Source organism: Protopterus annectens, chromosome 1.part1, assembly GCF_019279795.1.
Source record: "Protopterus annectens isolate FY-2018-M chromosome 1.part1, PAN1.0, whole genome shotgun sequence".
In the NCBI taxonomy this organism is placed as follows: Eukaryota; Metazoa; Chordata; order Ceratodontiformes; family Protopteridae; genus Protopterus; species Protopterus annectens.
Genome location: NC_056726.1, coordinates 242401323 through 242422049, shown reverse-complemented (window position 1 = coordinate 242422049; position 20727 = coordinate 242401323). Strand labels below are relative to the sequence as shown.

Below are 20727 nucleotides of genomic sequence, written 5' to 3'. Positions count from 1 at the left end.
AACTTACAGTGTATGCTACCCTTCTCTTACCTGTCCTGCATTTCACTGAAAATGAATACATGGTAATAGCTGTACCCAGTTGAAAGAAATACAGTGGTATGTTTTGATCTAAGGAAATGAGTAAACAGTGTAGGCAGACAGAAAGATACACGGAGATCCTAAGAAACACCAGCAGTGGTAGACGTAACATACTCTAGAACACTAACTACTAAAAATATACGTAGTGAAGCATAGAAATATTGCATGGTAACTATAACAATCAGTCAACTAATGTTGGAAAGTATTGGTAAGAGAGACTGGATAAGCAATTCACAGAGAAAAAATGGTGGATATATGTAAGACTCCCAAGTATGCAACAAAAGTGTGGAAGACTTAGGATGTTTGCTTGGAGGAATTAAACAGATATTTGTACATCCCAAGTGGTGTCAAAGAATTTCTCTTCAGATAATAACTGTTGGAAGTGTGATAGGGAAGAAAGAGGTGATTGGCAACATATTTTCTGGGAGTGTAATGAGTCGGCAGAGATTAAAAAATTCCCTGCAAAGTACAGTACCACAAATACTGGGTGAGCAACTAGATATAGCCAAGGAAATTACTTTTTGGATCTATGATATGGAATCAGAAATGCAGCCTTGCTGAGTCTAACTATGTAGGCTACCAAAACAGCAATTACTAGGAAATGTAAATCAAGTTTAAACATGACGTACTAGAAGTACTGCATGTAGTTACACAGTTAAAACGTGGAAATGGGATTATTAGACAAGGGTAGCAGCAAATGACACAGATAAAGTGGAAATGGAGAAAAAAAATAGATGCAAAATAAAATATGTAAGGAGGATTCAGGTTCAAAGGAATTTATGAATTGAATGAGCTATGTAATGGAATGGCAATAACTGGATATATTATAATCAATGTGCAATGTTTGCTACCACAAATATGTCAATATGGTTTCTTTGCATTTTTATAAATGTTAGATTGTGTACATCTTACATTATAATTTAATACAGATGTTTCCTGATGTAAAACAACAGAAAAAGAAATAACAAGGGATGTGGCCTCAAGTGGCCATCATCATTTCTCTGGCAGTGTGTCTGTAACAAGAAAAGGACTTCTGTGATGCTGGAGGGACAACTAACATTGCAAGATGAAGGGCCTTTTACCAAGTTCTGTTTCTTAGACAGAAGGCACAACCTGACATTTGTTCATCATTCCATTATCCACATCAAGACTTCAGTGACAGTCAGTACAGGTAACAGTGCAGCAGCAGTGCTCAACCTTGCTAAGGTTGTTGTGGCAGGCTTCCATATGCATACCAGCAGTGGCTGATAAATTCTAATTACACTTCATTTATCATTACAAGTAATACCTTTATAACTGGCTTTGTGACAGCAGCAATGTCAGCAAAGGTAACTTACCGGGAAAGCAGTTTGATAGAGCATTGATTTCTTCCAGGCAGAAATCCACCATGAAGCAACTAGGTTTCCATTCATCATTCCATTGCTTCAATATATTCAATGGCTCCAGAATGCACATTGATGTTTCCAGCTGAGTAACAAATGCTGCAACAACTGTGTAACAAACATTTGTACGCACACAAAGGAAAAACAGAGGTAATGCATATCTTGTTGTCCTGTATGTTGCATCCAGCAGTGTTATCTGGTTCCCATATTTTTTTAACAATTTCTTTTGCCAATCTGTCTGGTAGCAAAAAAGGAAATTTTGTTGAACTGAGTTCGCTTCAGAGACACTATTGGCACGACAGAAAATGCTACAATTTGGAGTTTGCTTTTGCCAGTTCTGCACAAGATGTAAAATGTTTTCCTGATCAAGCTTCGAATTGTGTCCTTCATATCGGGATTTTAGCAGAAGGTTTGATATGTCTTTTCTAGTTGGGAAAAATCTTCTTCGTGTTTCTTCCACAGTATCACTTTCTGGAAAAAGTTCTTGACAAACAAAACTTTTCACATGTCTCATAATTTTCCCAGTTTTTCACACTCCTGAACAGTGCAGTTCTATGATATTCTCTTGCACTCTTCTATCAACTTTTTCTCTAATGTTAGCTAACTACAAAGAAAACAAGTATGACAGAGAATTGAAACACAGTATTAGTCTTTCTATCTTGGCCACAACTTCACCTTTCTGTACAATATAAGCCCAAGAGAATATAAAGTACAAGTACTGTGAAAGGAACATAGTAGATTAATGGTTGTACCACAGTAAGTCATTAATACATCTAAACACATAATCTGAACAGAGTGACTTGTCAGTTTAAGTATTACTGCTAAGTGTTGTCGTTCATACTTTTATACTACAGCTGGTATCATCCAATTCCATGAGTAACTGCATCTGTATAACACTGAAGAATATCACTTTATCAAGAATAAGTAGCAAAAAAATGCATCAGCTGTAAATAAATAATCAGATGACAACTTACTTAAATCTGCAGAGTAAGAAATTCAACCTGCCTGTTCACAAACAGCTAAAAATACTGTTGTTTTTTAGTATATATCCCAATCGGTATCCCACTTTACTCAGTAAATGGACATTATAAGTCTTCTAATGTGTGTAATCATTAATAATTGCACATAACCAAATAAGAGGAGAAGGGAAATACTTGCATCACACCACCAGTCTCACATAGACCTATTAAAACAGCACCGGCAAAAAACACACATAAATACAGGAACACATACTCAGAGGCTGTAAATAAAAATCTGCAAAAGCAGCAGAGACCTCTACAGCAGACACAAGCCATGAAACACATACTTCACAAAACCAGTTTTCCATGCAATCCCCGACCTTAAGGCAAAACAACATACCCAACATACTAGGAATAGGTGACTCTATTGTCAGGCACACTGACGTCCCACTCACTAGGCTGAATAAGAAGGTTACTGTTAGCTGCCTGTCGGGTGCCAGGATTCACCATGTAACACAAGCACTCATGTCACTCCATAATAATGACAAATATGACTCTGTCATTGTCCATGTTGTTGTCAATGACCTGAGCCTTACGTACATCCCTGGACTACATGAAAAGAGACATGGAAGAGCTCTCTGATCACGTAGCCCAGGCCGGTATGACCCTGACCATGAGTAATATCCTGCCATCACTAAGAATGATACCACAACAACTGGCTACGTTTCTGGTGTCACAGGGGATCCAGTGTCTGTCCTCCTGTGATGACATGCTAGACAAGCCATGCTGCTTCACTAGAGACAGCTTGCACCTATCACCCTTAGGCTTTAGAATACTGGGCAAGGATTTTGCCACCCTCAGAGTGCCTTTTTAGGGAAAGGCTAGAAAGACTATCCCACTGCCATAAACAGCACGAGTAACAAATATCTGAGGGTAATGATACTCAATGCCAGAAATGTAAACCTCAAAATGCACGCACTAGAGGCACTCCTCAGTATGGATAAAATCGAAATAAGTGCAGTAACAGAAACGTGGTCTAAGACACCACAGAGCACCCCAGCACTACCAGGCTACAACTCATACTATACATTTCGGCCACAGAACCCGGAACGAAACAGAAAAGGCAGGGGCTTATCCATATTCATCAAGGATACCCACACCTCCCTGTTAGTGGCACAGCACGATGCTTCATTGATCATCCACGTGCAACTAACAACATGCAAAACTGCAATTCAAATTGTAGCTAGCTGCAGATCACCCACCATATTCCAGGACCCACATACCACGTTTGTGGAAACACTGGGAAACATAAAGATGTTCATTGTGTTACACTGCTGCAGTCATCAGCATTGGTTTCTCCTGCCGTCAGGCGGACCCGTAGTCGGCCAGAGTTCCAAAGTCTGGGACTGGCGTCGGCTGTCGTCGCTCCAACCGTGACATCAGTGCGCCAGGGGTATATCTGAGACAGCCAGCGCCATCTTCTCCAGTCTTTCTTGCCGCATGGTACCCGACGCAAAAGCAGTTCGCTAGTGCCAGTCGGCCTACGCCATTGTCTCGATTGAGAAACAGGATCCGAAATCTTCAGAATTCAAAGCTAAGTACCCCGTTGGGGAAACTTTTTCTTGCTTCAGTCCGATGTCAGTAAAAGTCAATAACTGTATATCTTGTGGTAAGCAAATCCGTCATAAAGATTTTCACTCTCAGTGTATTCCATGTCTCGGCCCTGACCACGACGTCCCTGGTTGTCGCTTCTGTGCTAGATTTAACAAGCGTACAATCAAGCGTCGGTCTGAGCTTGCAGAACGCATTTTCTGTAGCAAATATAACTATAGGATGCGGTTCGGATTTACCGACTACCGCCCTTGTGAAGCGTTACAAGGACAAGGAGCAACGCTGGAAACTGTGAGCCGATGATGAGGCCTCGGCGGTTGTCGGTCCCCCGGTACTCAGTGAAGCGGGCTCACATTCACAGGCACCAGGCTCGGGGGATTCCTTGGCCTTGTGCAACGTACGCTTGGAGGCGGCTGGGCCCTCAGTTAGTACGGATGCCGGTCCGGAAGATGGTCCTCCAACCGAGGACTCAGCTCAGCCTGCACCTCCGACTACCAGTGGAGTTTTTACTCCTGAGCACATTTCTATTAGGCCTAGGCCTAAATCTTAGAAACAAACACAACCCTCTTCACAGGCATCTATGCCTAGGAAACAGATGCTGAAAATGGCTGAGGATTTGATTTCCTTGATTAGAGGATCTAATCCTCCACCTGACAAAAGGCCTAGGCATGACACTGATGTTGACTCTTCAGACCAGATGTCGGTCTCTTCTGATTCTGACTCTGACCCACAGTACCCCAATCTGTATGAGGATTCGGATGCTGAGGAATCCACCCACTCTGCATCTCCCCCTGAGGATTTTGCTTTTGGGAAGACCCTACATGCAATGAGGGAACACTTTCATTGAGAAGGCCAGGAATATTCTGATTCTAAGAAGAGGCTCAGGGATTTTCTGCTCCTGCCTCAACACAGACCCCTAGCGGTCCTCCCTAAGCTAGATATTTTGGATGATGTTTACCTGTAATCTAGTTTGAATCCTGCTTCCTTACCTTCAGCTCCGGTGTAACCAGACAGATATTACAGGGTTCAGAACACCCACAAATTCATTTTCAAAAGCCCTGTGGCTGACCCAGAAACTATCTCACAAGGCCCTAAATGGGTACGTGCTTCTACAGCAAAAAATTCAGAGCCTTCGGACAAAGATAATAGAGCTTATGACAGATGGGGAAAAAAGTGTACACCTCTTCTACACTAAATATGAGGGCTTTGAATTGTCAGTTTCACATGTTAAAGTTTCAACAGCACATTTTGGACCAGTTAAAACAGAAAATTTCTCCAGACGCAGAATCTCATAATGTTAAGGAAATAAAAGGATTGATTGCATACAGCTGAACAGGTTGGTAAGCATACTTTGCAATGTGGTTATGATGCCTTAGAGGCCTCATGTAGATCAGCAGTTACAGGCTCTGTTATCAGGAGAAATGCTTGGCTTATTTAAGTTCTCTTTGGGGGGGGAAGGCAGAGGAAGTTTTAAAAAAGATGAAGGATAAAGCTAAATCCATGCAGGCAGTTAAAGATTTCATGCAAGTCCAGCCTCCTCGTTTCAGCAGAAATTGGCCAGCGAAGAACTGGTTCTTTCCTGTTTCAGATAAACTCCAAAGGGGCAGGCACAGGCATCCGAGGGGCAGAGGACAGTCCCATTCTGCATACCGATCACGACAATGGGGGTCTGCGGGATCAAAAGCGGGAGAAAGCAGATCCCATACCTACATGAGACAGACCTAATGACTTCTTTCTAGCAATGCCAGATCAAAAACTTCTGGCAGCCCCTCTAAGAGGGAGACTGACTCTTTTTCTTCACAACTGGACCTTGATAACCAAAGACCAATGGGTATTAGACATAGTATCTCGAGGCTACAGATTCTTCTTTCATACCTTGCCAAGACCAAGAGGCATGCCAGACCTACCTTCGAATCAAAAGGTAGAGGCACAAAAACAAATTGCATCCCTCTTGCTTATGAGGGCCATTCAAGAAGTCCCCCTACAAGAACAAGGCCAACGTTTCTACTCAAGACTTTTCCTAGTACCAAGAAAAGACAAGGCCTGGAGGCCCATTTTAGACCTTTCTATTCTAAATACCTTTATAAAGGTCCCAAAGTTCAAGATGTTAACACTGCAACAGCTTCTTCCCATGTTTGAAATGGACGCTTGGCTAGTCACTCTAAACCTCAAAGAGGCTTACCTACATATTCCGATCAGGATGACCTGCAGAAGATATCTCAGATTCAGAGCAGGTACAAAACATTACCAATTCTCTGCATTGCCCTTTGGCCTATCTACTGCTCCCAGAGTCTTTACCAAATGACTGGCAACAGTGGTTGCCTTTTGCAGACTGAAAGGAATTCAGATTTACCCTTACTTGGATGACTGTATGATTCAAGCTCGGACCAAAGACAAACTGCTACAACATTTGGAGTATGTTAAGAAGTTGTTGACCTATCTAGGGTACACGATCAACGAAAATAAATCCAAGTTAGTACCCTCTCAAGTGATAACCTTCCTGGGGGCCAGCCTAAATACTAGGACACAGATGGCTTCCCTATCAACAGACAAGCAGATACAACTAATGCAGTACTACCAACTATTGGCTACAAAGACTCAGCTCCCTGCAAGGAAAATCCTGCAGGCTCTGGGTTTCACGGCATCTTGCATCCTGTTCATCCCATATGCAAAGTTGCATATGAGGAGACTACAGTGGTATCTAAAAAGTGTGTGGTGTCAACAGTCTCAGAATTGGGAGATGCAAATTCCTCTCATACCTTGCCTTCAAAAGGAGTTACTATGGTGGGCTCAAGCCTGTCACCTGAACAAGGGTTAGCATTTCACTCAGCCCACAGCCAGACAGGTTTTGACTACAGATGCCTCGGATCATGCATGGGGAGCACACATGTCGGGCAAATGCATACAGGGCAAATTCAACAAGCAACAAAGCCATCTACACATCAACCTCAAGGAGATGCTGGCAGTGCACAATGCAATCTTAGCCTTCAAGGATCACCTCAGTCCAGGTCCACTAATGATAAGGACGGACAACACAACAGTCATGTGGTACATAAACAAACGAGGGGGAACTCATTCCTATCCCTTGTGCCGGTTAGCCATGAACCTTTGGAGTACGGCTATGGCGCTAGGAATACAGTTGCAAGCACAGTTCCTTCCAGGAAAACAAAACACCTTAGCAGACAGTCTAAGCAGGAACATGTTGGACCCTCACGAATGGCAAGTAAACCCAAGGGTGTTCAAAAAAATAACTCAAAGATGGGGCACACCGGAGGTGGACCTCTTTGCCTCTCCAAGCAATGCTCAACTTCCTCTCTTCTGTACAAGGACTCCCCATCAAGGAGCATGGAGGACAGACGCCCTATCCTTCAGTTGGAAAGGCCTGCATATCTACGCCTTACCCCCTTTACCACTGCTACCAAGAGTACTCATAAAAGCCAGACAAGAGAAATAAAACCTGATTTTGATAGCCCCAGACTGGCCCCGCCAGCACTGGTACCCCTTCCTAAGGAATTTAGTACAGAAACCTCCATGGGCCTTACCCAAGGACAATCAACTACTCTTTCAGCAGGACAGACAGAACCTGCATGGACAACTCAAGACATTAAACTTAACAGCATGGAGAATTTAGGCCTGCAGCAATATATGCCTCTCTCTAAAGCAGTTATGGATGTAATTATTGAAGCTCGGAGATCTACTACTAGAAAGGTTTACTCTGATAAATGGAAGAGATTCTGCACCTGGAACCATTCGCAAAAACTAGACCCTGGCGTACTAAATGCAGCCCAGATCCTCCAATATTTACCTGAATTACTAAACAGTGGCTTAACCTTCTCTTCCATCAAGATCCACGCCTCCGCAATTTCCGCCAACTACAACACTGAACCATCTGTCTTCTCTTTCCCTTTGGTTAAACAATTCCTTCGAGGAGCCAATAACCTTAGGCCTCCTCGCAGAGCTCCTACCCCCGCTTGGGATCTCAATTTTGTATGGGAAAAGCTAACCTTGCCACCTTTCAAACCTGCCAGTTCGGCAGAGATATAGTTTCTATCCTGGAAAACTGCCCTCCTGTTGTCCATAACCTCGGCCAGAAGAATTTCAGAACTGCAAGCTCTCATGGCAGTAGAGCCCTTCCTCATCTTTCACAAGGATAGGGTCTCCCTCAGAACCAATCCATCCTCCTGCCCAAAGTGGTCTCCAGTGTATCTCTAAACAAGACTATTCACCTTCCCACCTCCTTTCCTAACCCTCAGAATAAGGGGGAAAGTCTCCTGCATTCTTTGGACATCCATAGGCAGCTTTGTTACTACTTGGACAGAACCAAGGGTAGCAGAAAATCTGACCAACTTTTTATCTCTTATGTTGAACCCTCCTTGGGAAAAGGCATCTCCAAGCAGACTATATCCAAATGGATTAGTCACTGTATTGCCTTCTGTTACACACACCATGGTAAATCAGCTCCTACCAATAACAGCCCGCATTCTACCAGGGCAGAAGCCACCTCCACTGCCTTCCTTAGAGGAGTGCCTACCAAGGACATTTTGGAAGCAGCAACCTGGAGCTCCATCCACACCTTTACCAAGCACTATCACCTACCACTCTTCTCCAAGTCCAGGGCTGGATTTGCATCTGCAGTGCTGCAGGGCCTCAACTCCAACCATAACAGCATACAAACTTCCAGCCACCCTTACCTTTGCTTTGGGACTCAACCCAATGGTGATGACTGCAGCAGTGTAACATGATGAACATAGTACAGTTTTGGTTTAATAGCCGCTTTCGTCAAGAGACTTCTTCAGAATACACAATGAAAGAAACACCCAACTTTAAATAACACTTCAATTAGGTAATTAACCAATGAAAAAATCTTGAATAAAAAATGATGTAAATTTAAAGTGCAAGTCAAATTTGGTTGAACAAAGATGTAATAATGTTCTTATCAATGCTTAACTTGTTATTCTTTAAGAAACATTTTATGTTGATTGTCTCGTTTAAGCCTGGATATTTATCAGATTTTAATCTGATTTGCCACAGTGCCTCTTTTTGTTCAACGAAATTCCTAAAATCACCCCCCCTTAAGTCCGTTTTACATACTTCAATGACAGTGAATAGAAATTTTTTAAAATTTTTACAAATAACAGAATGTTTAAATAAGGCATTTGAATCATTGTGTGTCTTAATACTATATACGTGTTCTCGAATACGTGTTTTTAAACACCTGGTGGTCATTCCAACATAAAAGGCTGGACATGAACTACACAGACCAATATAGATGACCCCCTTGGTGCAACAATTAACATATTCTGGCACTTGAAAAGTTTTATCAATAGTTTCAATAACTATTAAAGACCCTAAAGACAGGAACCTACACATGTTCATAGGTTCATACTAGGCTATCTGCCCAAGGGCATTTATAAGCCTAGCCCATAGTTATTTGGCTTTCGCCACCCCTTTAGTTTGAATAAAACTATGCCTATTATTTTGCTGTGCCTCTGTCAAGCAGTGACACTGAAGTAATCCCTGGGGTATATCTGCGATCCCCCATCCATTGGTCAAGATTCCTCTTGAACAAGGCCAGCGAGGTGCTCTGCCTCACATGTACCGGGATTTTGTTCCACAGCATAGGGAGTCTCTGGGTGATGAATCTGTCCCCCCAGCATGTTCTATTAATAACCGTGTCAAGGTTTAAGTCTCCCGCCCTTGTGGTTCTGAGGGATCTAGATTTTTTGAGGTGAAGCATATTCATCAAATCAGGGTTTGACATGGCCTTATATGTCAGGCACAGGTCACCTCTGAGCAAGCGGTATGAGACTGAATAGAGCTGGAGTTCTTTCAGTCGGGCAGCATAAGACATATTTTTGAGACCCTTTATCCTTTTGGTGAGGAACTTTTGGGGCCTTTCCAGCTGCTGCAGGTGTCTGGTCAGATACATTCCGAATGGGGCATTGTACTCAATCATAGGTCTAATGAGTGATGAGTACAGGGGCGATGACCTCCTTGATCTAGATGAGAATCCCTTCATGATCAGGTGGGCAATGTAGAAGGTTTTCCTAACTACTTTAGCAACATGAGTGTCAAACGAAAGGCTACTGTCAACCTGGGTCCCCAGATCCCTGATGACTTCTTCTGTGCTCAGTGGATTGCCACCTATATGGTAGCTTGGGGTAACCTTGTTTTTCCCGAAGGGTATGACTATGCATTTCTTGGCATTTAACTTTAGGCCATGGCTCTGGCACCAGTTATCCATTTCTGTGAGGCCCTTCTGAAGGATATCTGTGTCAGATGTGTTTTCGACTATGGCGCCCAGTTTGCAGTCATCTGCAAATTGTAATTGTCATCTGCAAGTTGCAATTGTAACAAGGAAAAACACCCTTAGTCCTGGTGCTGTTGTTGACCTGTTGTATTTTGTTGTCCTCTAAGACCTTTTTAATGTTGTAGGTGTTTCTAAAAACAAAATTCGGTTTCTCACCTAGTACTTTACAAATATCAACATTCCCCTGTATAATCTTCCAATTTTTTTCAATTAAGTTCCTGATGGTAAATCCATCAATACTCATGTCCAAGGAACAAACGGGTCCGTCTAAACCCGTATTTTTGTGTGTGTCATGAAATAAGGTAGGGGTATTGTGAACGCTGTTGTAATTGAGAAGTGCTGGATAGTAAACATTTCTCTTACTCAACACTTCTGTGGCGATATCCTCCAACATATCACTAGGATAACCTCTATTAAGGAACAGGTTTTTTATAAAAACAATTTCATCTCTCAAATCATACTCAGATGATGTCATTCGGCGTGCCCTAATGACTTTCCCCTTAGGGATATTTTTGATGATATGTTTGGGGTGGGCACTGTCAAAATGAAGATAGCTGTTAGTAAAAGTTTCTTTGCGGTGTATCTTACTATTAAATCTACCTTCTATAGAATCCCATCTCAAAGAAATATCTAAAAAATTGACACACAATCCTGAACTTCCTAAAGTAAATTTTAAAAAACTAACGTGTTGATTTATCTCTAAAAGAAAATTCTCAATGGTGTTTTTGGAACCTTCAATAATGAAAAACAGGTCATCAACAAATCTAAAATATAACAACATATGAAAATTAGTTTTCAATAAACTCAGAAAAAAGTCTTCCCACCATGACATTACCAAATTAGCGTAAGATGGTGCAGCAGAAGACCCCATGGCAACACCCCTCATTTGTCTGTAATAGGTTTGCCCAAACAAAAAATAATTGTGATGTAATAGAATATCTAAAAACCTACAAATCGTGGAAATTTGGCCTGTGCTAAATTCTTTGTATTTACTTAATAAAGTACGTATAGCTTCAACACCATCATCATGGGGGATACAAGTATACAAAGAAACTACATCTATGGTGAACATGATATGTTTCCTAGGATCAAAAACACATTTTGTGGCAAATTCATTAAATCTATTTAAAAAATGCCATGAATCCTTAATGAACGATTCTTGCTTAGAAACTAGGGGTCCCAATGTAGCATCTAAAATTAGTGAAATACCCTCAGTTACTGAATGAGGGGAGGACACTATCAGTCTGAATGGGGGATCTGTAATACATTTGTGTGTTTTCGGAATGCCGAAAAGAACACCAACCCTCGGTTTGTCAATCACACAAAATTCATAGACTTCCAAATCAATTTCATTATTCATGAGAGCATCATATAAAAAAGAATGTATAAACCTCTGTTTTTTCTTAATTTCATAGAATGTAATAGTCTCATATTCATCTTGATTCTCTAATAAATCTAACATCTTCCTGGTGTATAAATCCTGTGTCATAATGACAATATTTCCTCCTTTGTCGCTCTTCATAAAACGTAAAAATTTATTTTTGTGACATAATTCATTGAAAGCTTTTCTCTCGTTTAAATTTAAATTATGTTTGTGTTTGTTGTTGTTTCCTAAAGCATCGTTGAGTTCCTTTAAACAGGCTTCTTCAAATACTTTAATGGTGTCTGCTAAGGGTGGATTATACACAGAAGGCTTTTTTAGTGTGTTTCTAACTTCAGGAATCTCATTTAATATATAAGTAAGATTTAATTTGCTCACAAATTTTTTGATATCAAGAACTGTTTTACCATAATCAGCCCTGGTAGTGGGAACAAAATTAAGGCCACGCCTAAGAACATCTAATTCAGCATTATTAAAAGAAAAATCCGTTAAATTAATAATGTCAAAATTTTCTATTTGTTGATTTAATTCTCTTCCTCCGATGAATTGGAGCCCAGAAAGGTCCGGCTCCTGGAGAGCATAGTCTTTTTGACCTGTGGAATTCTTTTGCCTAAAAAAGCAGAAGTAACGGAATTTGAAGTATCCGACGAAATATTGTTAGCGCCACTGTTAGCTGTATTAAGGTTAGCATCTGTCGCCTTAGCTCTACCGGCTTCCTCATCAACCGTAATGACGGTATAGTTAGTTGTAACACCGTTAGTCTGTTTAATCCGGTCTGAATTAGAACCGGTACTGGAGATGTTATCAAAACCCGGCATCAAAGGTTTTTTTCTGTTGCTGACACTTGGTTCAACAGAAGATGCCTTACTGTTACTGTTAACAACGGTGCTATAAAAACGCTTGTTACCAGGATAGAATGATGTTGTCCTGGAATTAGGCTCATTATTACCAGGTACAAAAAAGTTATATGCAGAATTAGATTTATAAGCAATGATATCACGTTCAAGTTTGATGTGTTTCCTGTTCCTGATTTCAACAGAGTGCTTGTCAACATCGTCAAATAATTTATTAAAAAATTCCAATTGATTACGCTTATTGCCAACTCTCTTCACTTGACTTTCTAATTGACAAATCTCTTCTTTCAACAAAGCAATTTGACGAAAGCGGCTATTAAACTGTTACTACGCTATTTCGTGGATTTTTGTGCATCATTGTGAATTTCTATTGATTGACTGCTTCCTCACCTTGGATTTTCTGGTTTCTTTGACTTTTGTGGCATTTCGTTTGGTTGATAGTACAGTTTTGTACCTACCATAAATGTAGTTGTTCAAGTGTTGACACTGCTGCAGTCCTGGTTTCCCTCCCTCCATCCCCTCTCCTTTTTCTTCCTTCATGTCCTTTTCTTATCCTGTGAAATCCCTCTTATATATGGAATATGGGCCTAAGAGTGTTTTCTTATTTGTGGGTTTGTGTTTTTTGGATGTTCTTCCTTTATTATAGGTCTCACTTTACAGACAACTGACATCTGGGGCAAGAAAAACTGAAGAAGATGGCGCCGGCTGTCTCAGCTATACCCCTGGTGCACTGACGTCAGGGTTGGAGCGACGACAGCCAACGCCGGTCCCAGACTTTAGTACTCTGGCCAACTACAGGGCCGCCTGATGGCAGGAGAACCCAATGGTGAAGACTGCAGCAGTGTCAGCACTCGAACATCTACATTTATGGTAGGTACAAAACTGTACTGTCCTACCCAACACCCTATTATTGGGTGATTTCAATTACCCAAACATTAACTGGGAGAACTACTCAGGTACTAACTTCCTTGCCCAAACTTTCCTAGAATTTATAAACTCAAATGCCATGGATCAACTAATCAACACTCCCAACAAGGGTGACAACATATTGGACCTGGTCATCACCAACATGGGCGACCAATGTTACACACCAGAGGTCAACCCCTCGCTGGTTAGATCTGACCATAAACAAATCATTTTGGATATCCACATTCCGCCCCCATGCCCAGACAAGGAAACCACAGTGAAAAACTTTTCAAAAGCAAACTTGACGTTACTTAAGACCAAGGTGGAACGTTTCATAGTCCCCATGCTAAAGGATAATGGTGTCCAAGCTGCAAAATCCTTAACTGATACATTCTAAGGGCACCTACAAGAATGCATGGATCATGCTATCCCAAGCAAAACCAAGACTCACTCCTCCAAAAAAAGGAAACCAATCTGGTATACCCCTGCCACAAACAAGCTATATAATATAAGGAGGAAACTAGTACAGAAAAGTGTAAAATCCCAAGAAGGGAAAACATTTTCTGATCAGTATCAACAAGAAACTTCGATCCCTCATAAAATCATCCAAGGCAAGCTTCGAAAGAAAAATTGCCACGGACTCCAAAGATAACCACTAAGCATTCTTTACCTATGTCAATAATCTAAGTGGCAATGCTCAGATCTGCTCAGAGTAAGTGCAGAATGGCACAAAATACACTGAACCGACTGATAATCACCAACATCCTGGCTGAAAGGTTAGTGCAAACTTCATCCCCCTCTCACCCCTAAAATGGCCCATAACCATACTAAAAGAATGTAGAGTCCCTGAAAACAGAGACACTCAAGTTAAAACAGCCTTCTCCTAAGCCAAAAACACAGCATCAATGGGACCGTACGATGTCCCAGGCTGTGTCCTACATGAGCTCAAAGACGAACTAACCCCTGAGCTAAACACACTGTTCAAACTCAGCCTCTTCACAGGCTACGTACCCATAGAGTGGCGCACAGCAATGGTTATTCTGCTCCACCAAGGTGGAGCCACATCAGACCCCAGGAACTATCACCCTATAAGCCTGACTAGCTTGGTCTGCAAGGCTGTGGAGCGCATCATCATGAAACTCATTAACAGACATTGGGAACCTCCAGACACTGGACCCTATCAAGTTCGCCTTTGTTAAGGGCAGATCATGGCTCCTAAACCTGGTGGACTTCTTTGAGACAGTTACCAAGGCTATAGACAAGGGAAAGGTGGTACACACAGCCTACCTAGACCTCGCAAAGGCCTTCGACACCATTCCCCTTTCTGGTATTATACATAAGCTCACCAGCCTGAAAATGAACCCCTATGTCACAAGATGGGTTGCCAACTGGCTCACGGACATAACCCACATGGTGAGAGCTGCGGTAGCTAGGCACGACTAAACCAGTTACAAGTCGCGTTCCCCATGGCTCAGTCCTACGACCCCCTCCTGTTCGGCATACACTTCTCAGAGGTAGAGGCAACCACAGGAGTACTATGGCTGACCAAGTTCTCAGGCGACTGCAAACTAAGGGCCATAAATGACTCTATGGCTGACACAAACATACTCCGAAAGGGTCTCACTGAGACAGATACCGGGTGTCAGAATCATGGCCTCAAGCTAAATGCCAAATAGTGCATAGTCATCCCCTTTGGAAAAAACAAATTACCCACAAACTACCACATAGGTGGTTATCCCCTAAATACGGAAGACGTAATATGGGATCTGGGGACACAAGTAGATAGTAATCTCTCCCTTGATAATCACATTGCCAAAGTGGTTAGAAAATCCTTCTATGTGGCCTACCTTCTCAAAAAAGGGGTTGCATCCAGATCAAAAGAGGTCATTGTGCCCCTCTTCTCATCACTCATCAGAACCATCATAGAGTACAATGCCCCATTTGTGATGTACCTTACAAGACACCTGCAACAGCTGGAAAGACCACTGAAGTACCTCACCAAGAGGATCACTGGCCTCAAACAGACACCCTATGCAGCTCGACTGAAGAAACTCCAGCTGTACTCAGTTGCATACCGCCTACTCATAGGTGATCAATGCCTGACATACAAGGCCATGTCCAACCCAGAACTGATGGACATGCTCCACCTAAAGAGAACCATATCCCCTCCAGCCACAAGCTCTAGGGATCTAAACCTCACCACAACAATAAATAGGACGTGCTGGAGGGACAGATTCCTGTCCCAGAAACTTCCCATGGTTTGGAACAAGATTTCAATCTACATTAGGCATAGCTCCTTGCTAACACTCTACAAAAGAGACCTTGACGAATGGATAGGAAACAAAGTTTACCCCGGGGATTATTTCAGTGGCTCTGCTGGACAGAGGCACAGGGAACTAATCTAATGGGACGGTGAAAGCCAATACATTCTGGCTAGGCTTATAAATGCCTTCGGGCAGACAGCCTAGTACCTACCTATGAACCTAAATGTATGAAAATTGTCCCTTATTACAGAATCAAAGCAACTCTGTGTTTTTCTCCCTAACGACCATATATATATATTTATTACCCTTTGCTCTCTAATCTATAATTACTGTCTTGTATTCCTTACTGTCTACTAACCTAAAAAATGTGGGTGTCCTGACATAACTGCAATACCTCTCTCAACTTCAAAATGAATGCAAACAGCACATGTTAAGTATGATCAGTCATGACATACATCTAATGTGACTATACATGGAGTTTGGAGCAACATTACCTCGTCGGACAGCTGAAGTTAAATGTTATTAACCTGCAAATGCCATCATGTGATAAATATGAGAATACATGTGCATTCACAAGCACAATGAAACTGAGTGACATCTGAGCAGGACTTGTACCCCCTCCTGCGATACTAACCAGTTAGCCATGCCTTCAGCATCCCACAGACAGGCTGTCCTGGGTGCAAATGGGGATTTAGAGTTCACTGCATTGGCACCAGGCAATCCTGGGTGCCAATGGAGGTTCAGAGTTCACTGCATTGGTGGTTGTAAGGCAAAGTGACCTCTGACATACTTCTGCTTCTGACATGGGTGATACTGTACAACATGATAATAAAATCAGGAAAGAAAATTAACAGCATATCTGCATATGATGATCAATACAATGCTATGCTCACACTATCACCCAACATCTCCTTGTTAAGTATCTGGCCACATGGAGAGTTTGACTTTCTGCTGGCAGGCCAATCAATTACTGTATTGTGAAGTAGCAAAACAAAACACTAGATGGATGCACATTTCACATATCCCTTGTAAATGAACTGGAATACTGGTACATGTACAAGGCTGTGTAACAATGTACCAAAGCAGTACAGCAATATACTACAAGGCGCAGCTTGCTCTCCCTACCTCATGATTTACATTTGCTGGTAGAAATGGTGTGGGTGCTTTCTCACTGGGTCACTGCACTGGTGGCAGAAGAAATCAACGAAGTGAGTGATAACTGTAAAGTACAGCTGTGTACACTTACAATAAATATAGATGTTCAAGTGTATTCACTGCTGCAGTCATCACATTCGGTTTATCTGCTTGCAGTAGCCCTCAGTCGGTCTGATTAACAAAGTCTTGGGTCCTGCGTCGGTTGCTATCCCTTCTTCCATGACATCAGGTCGTCAGGGGTATAAAACATGCAGCCGACATCATTGCATAAGTTTTTCTTGCCACAGATGTCAGGTGCCCCCCTAATGGGAAGCAATTAAATCTATAAATACACAAGGTTATACCTCCAACAAAAAAGCAAATACACCAAGAAGCTTTTGAGCATAGTAAAGTAGAGTAGATGTATAGCCAAATGAAGAAAGGAGTCTGGAGGGAAGGTAACCAGGACTCCAACAGTGAATACACTGGAACATCTACATTTATGGTAAGTGTACACAACTGTACTATGTTATTCGTGTTTCATTGTTGCAGTCATCACATTTGGGTAGATTCCCTTAAGCTAAGGATGGGAGGAGGAATTTAGATAGCAATAGTACCAGCTATAAGGCCCTGCAAGACTGCAGTGGCAAAGCCAGCTCTGGATATAGAGAAAATTGGCAGATGGTAATACTTGGTGAAAGTATGTACTGAACTCCAGGTAGCAAGCTTCTAGGATGTCCTTGGTAGGAACGCCTCTGAGGAAGGCTGTAGAGGTAGATGCAGCCCTGGTTGAGTGGGGTCTAATCCCCTGTGGGATAGGTTTTCCATGGTGCTTGTATCAGAAATGAATGCAATGGCCTATCCATTTGGAAATGGTTTGCTTTGAAATAGCCTTCCTCTCTGCCTCTGCAGCAAATGCCACCAGCAGTTGGTCAGCTTTCCTTTGAGGTTTAGTCCTGTCCAAGTAGAATCTAAGTTGTCTGTGCATGTCTATGGAGTGCAGTATCTGTTCCCCTTTGTTCTGTGTGTTAGGAAAGAGGTTTGGCAAATGGATGGACTGATTAAGGGTCACACCGGATACCACCTTGGGCATGAAGGAGGGATTGTTCCTGAGGGACACCCTGTCCACACGAAAGATGATGAAGGCTCCACTGGCATGAGGGTCTGTAATTCAGATACCCTTATTGCTGAAGTGATTGTTAAAAGAAAAGCTGTTTTCTTAAGAGAGGAATTTTAAATCCGCGTTGGCAGCTGGCTCGAAAAGAGGAAGGGTGATATTTTCTGATACAAACTTAAGGTCCCAGGCTGGAGTTGGGGCTCTTCTGGGCGGTCGTAAATTTTTGGCCCCTCTGAGGAACTGCTTAAGCAGTGGATGAGAGAAGAGGGGAGGTTCTGTGTTATAATGAGCTGAAATGGGTGCGGTGTGAGTTTTAATGGAGGAGAAAGGCGGGCCCTTGTGAAGCATCTCAGTTAAGTATTGTAAAATCTGAGGTAAATTGGGCACTGCTGTGCTCATCCCTTGAGATTGGTTCCAGGCACAGAATCTTTTCCATTTTTCAGCATAAGTTTTCCTAGTACTAGGCCTCCTTGCCTATAAAATGATATCCATCATTGGTTTACTTAGGGATGCTAAATGAGAGATTAGCTACTTAGCCACGCTGCTAGGTTCAGTGTATGAAGCGGAGGGTGCAGATCTGGTTCTCCTGCTGAGACAATGGAGTAGGAGTCTGAGGCAGGTGCCATGGGACATACAGTGACACACTGCGCAAGAGGGGGTACCAGTGTCGACATGGCCAATCTGGTGCAATCAAAATTGTCCTTGGTTTGTCTTGTTTGATCTTTAGTAGCACTTTGGAAAGCAGAGGCAGAGGAGGAAAGGCATAAAGTGATAGGTTTTTCCAGCTGAAGGACAGAGGATCCACTTTCCAAAATGGTTTGTGGGGAGTCCTTATGCAAAATTTGTCCAATTGAAAGTTGGGGGGGCTGGCAAACATGTTTATATCTGGGCTCCCCCATTTGCTTGTCAACATGTTGAAAATCCTTGGTTCCAGCTTCCACTCGTGTGGGTCCATGAGGTTTCTGCTAAGTTTGTCTGCCAGTGTATTTAGTTTTCCTGGCAGGAATTGAGCTTGTAGATGCACTTGGTAGATCAGGGCTGTGTTCCACAATGCCATGGCTAGTCTGCATAGGTGCTTTGAATGTGTACCCTCCTGCTTGTTTATGTACTACATAACAGTGGTGTTGTCCTTCTTTACTATTAATTGTCCTGGAAGAATGTGGTCCTTGAAGGCTGTATGAGCATGCTGTACAGCTAACATTTCGTTTTGATTGATATACAAGTGCATTTGACTTGGGTTGCATTTGCCCTGAATGCACTTCCCTGCCAGGTGAGCCCCCCATGCATAATATGATGCATCTGTTGTTAGGGTTTGGGTGGCAGGGGGTGTTGTGAATGGTAGTCCCTTGTGTTGGTGGCAGGCCTCTGCCCAACACAGAATCTCTAGGCGTAGGCAAGGTATGACAGGAAACAAGAAGTTATGTACTCACCATAACATTCGATGTATGTAGTCCATCTCGCCTCACATTCCTACCCATGGGTTTGGAGCCAAATGTCGGCTCCGACTCGGCCAAAACTATTCTAGCTCAAAGTCTTTCAATTGGCTGTGCTAAGATGGTATCCCATGCTGCACTGCTCCATATCCCCAGATCTAGTTTGCTGTGAACAGCAGCACTTATTCTCCATGTATAACAACACCCAAAGAATGGAAGAACAAACCAAGAGTGAAAGGAAATCTGAAAACCAGTCCTAACCTCCAGAATCTCCAGGTAGGGCAAAGGAGGGGGGGTACGTAAGAATGTGAGGTGAGATGGACTACATACATCGAACGTTATGGTGAGTACATAACTTCTTGATGTTATGTAGTCCAATCTCGCCTACATTCTTACCCGTGGGACAGTGTCCCCAGCACCTAAATCCTGGGAGGCTTAGTGGAAAATACTCCTGAGCACTGTGGAACCAAAGGAAGACATGCCCCTAGATACCACATCCAACTTGTAATGATTAACAAAGGTGTGAGGAGATGCCCAAGTAGCCGCAGCGCAAATATCATACATAGACAATCTGGCCTGATAGGCTGTAGATGTAGATACAGACCGAGTAGAATGAGCCTTCACTGGAAATGGTAAATCTTTATCACCTGAGGAATAAACAAAGGAGATACAGCTGGAAATCCATCTGGACAGAGTAACTGTGGAAACAGAGACCCCATTCTGTTTTCCAAAAAGGACACAAACAATTGATCAGATTTCCTGAAGTTTTTGGTTCTATGCAGATAAAAATGTAATTGTCTGTGTACATCCAATTGATGGAATTTGAATTGCGCCCTGTTTGAGAACTGAGGAAAGAACACTGGTAATTCAATGGATTGATTAAGGTTACTGATTGATGCCACTTTGGGAAGCAAGGAGGGGTTAGGTCTAAGAGAAACCCTGTCCTTATGAAAAATCAAGTGTGGGGGGTTTATTGACAGAGCTTGAATATCTGAAATGCTTCGGGTTGATGTGATGGCTACTAAAAAGACAGTCTTCCAAGTCAAAAATTTCAAATCACAATTAGCTGCATGTTCAAAGGGTAATGAAGTAAGAGCCTGTAGAACAAATTTAAATTCCAATACATGACAGGCTCCGATACTGGAGGATGGATTAACAGTGTGCCCTTCAGTAAAGCTTTACAGAGTCTGTGAGCCGTCAGACTAGGCTTATTAGCAACAGGAAAGTTAGAAATCGCCGCCAATTGGACTTTCCCCATCTGCGGAAGATCCGTTCCGCAACTTGATAGTTCAAGGACC

At 42.4% G+C, this 20727-nt stretch overlaps 1 protein-coding gene across 2 annotated transcripts in view; it reads right to left on the bottom strand.

The window, feature by feature from the left end:
• LOC122804449 overlaps positions 1-20727 on the bottom strand; it is a 70046-nt gene that overhangs the window by 19233 nt on the left and 30086 nt on the right. Inside the window, exon 4 of one of the 2 annotated variants that reach the window (XM_044074305.1) lies at positions 1416-2064. The exons of the other annotated variant lie outside the window; for it this stretch is intronic. Coding sequence (XP_043930240.1) covers positions 1416-1974 — 559 coding nt within the window. The 5' untranslated portion in view covers positions 1975-2064. The remainder of the gene's footprint in view (positions 1-1415; positions 2065-20727) is intronic. 2 annotated transcript variants of the gene reach the window in all.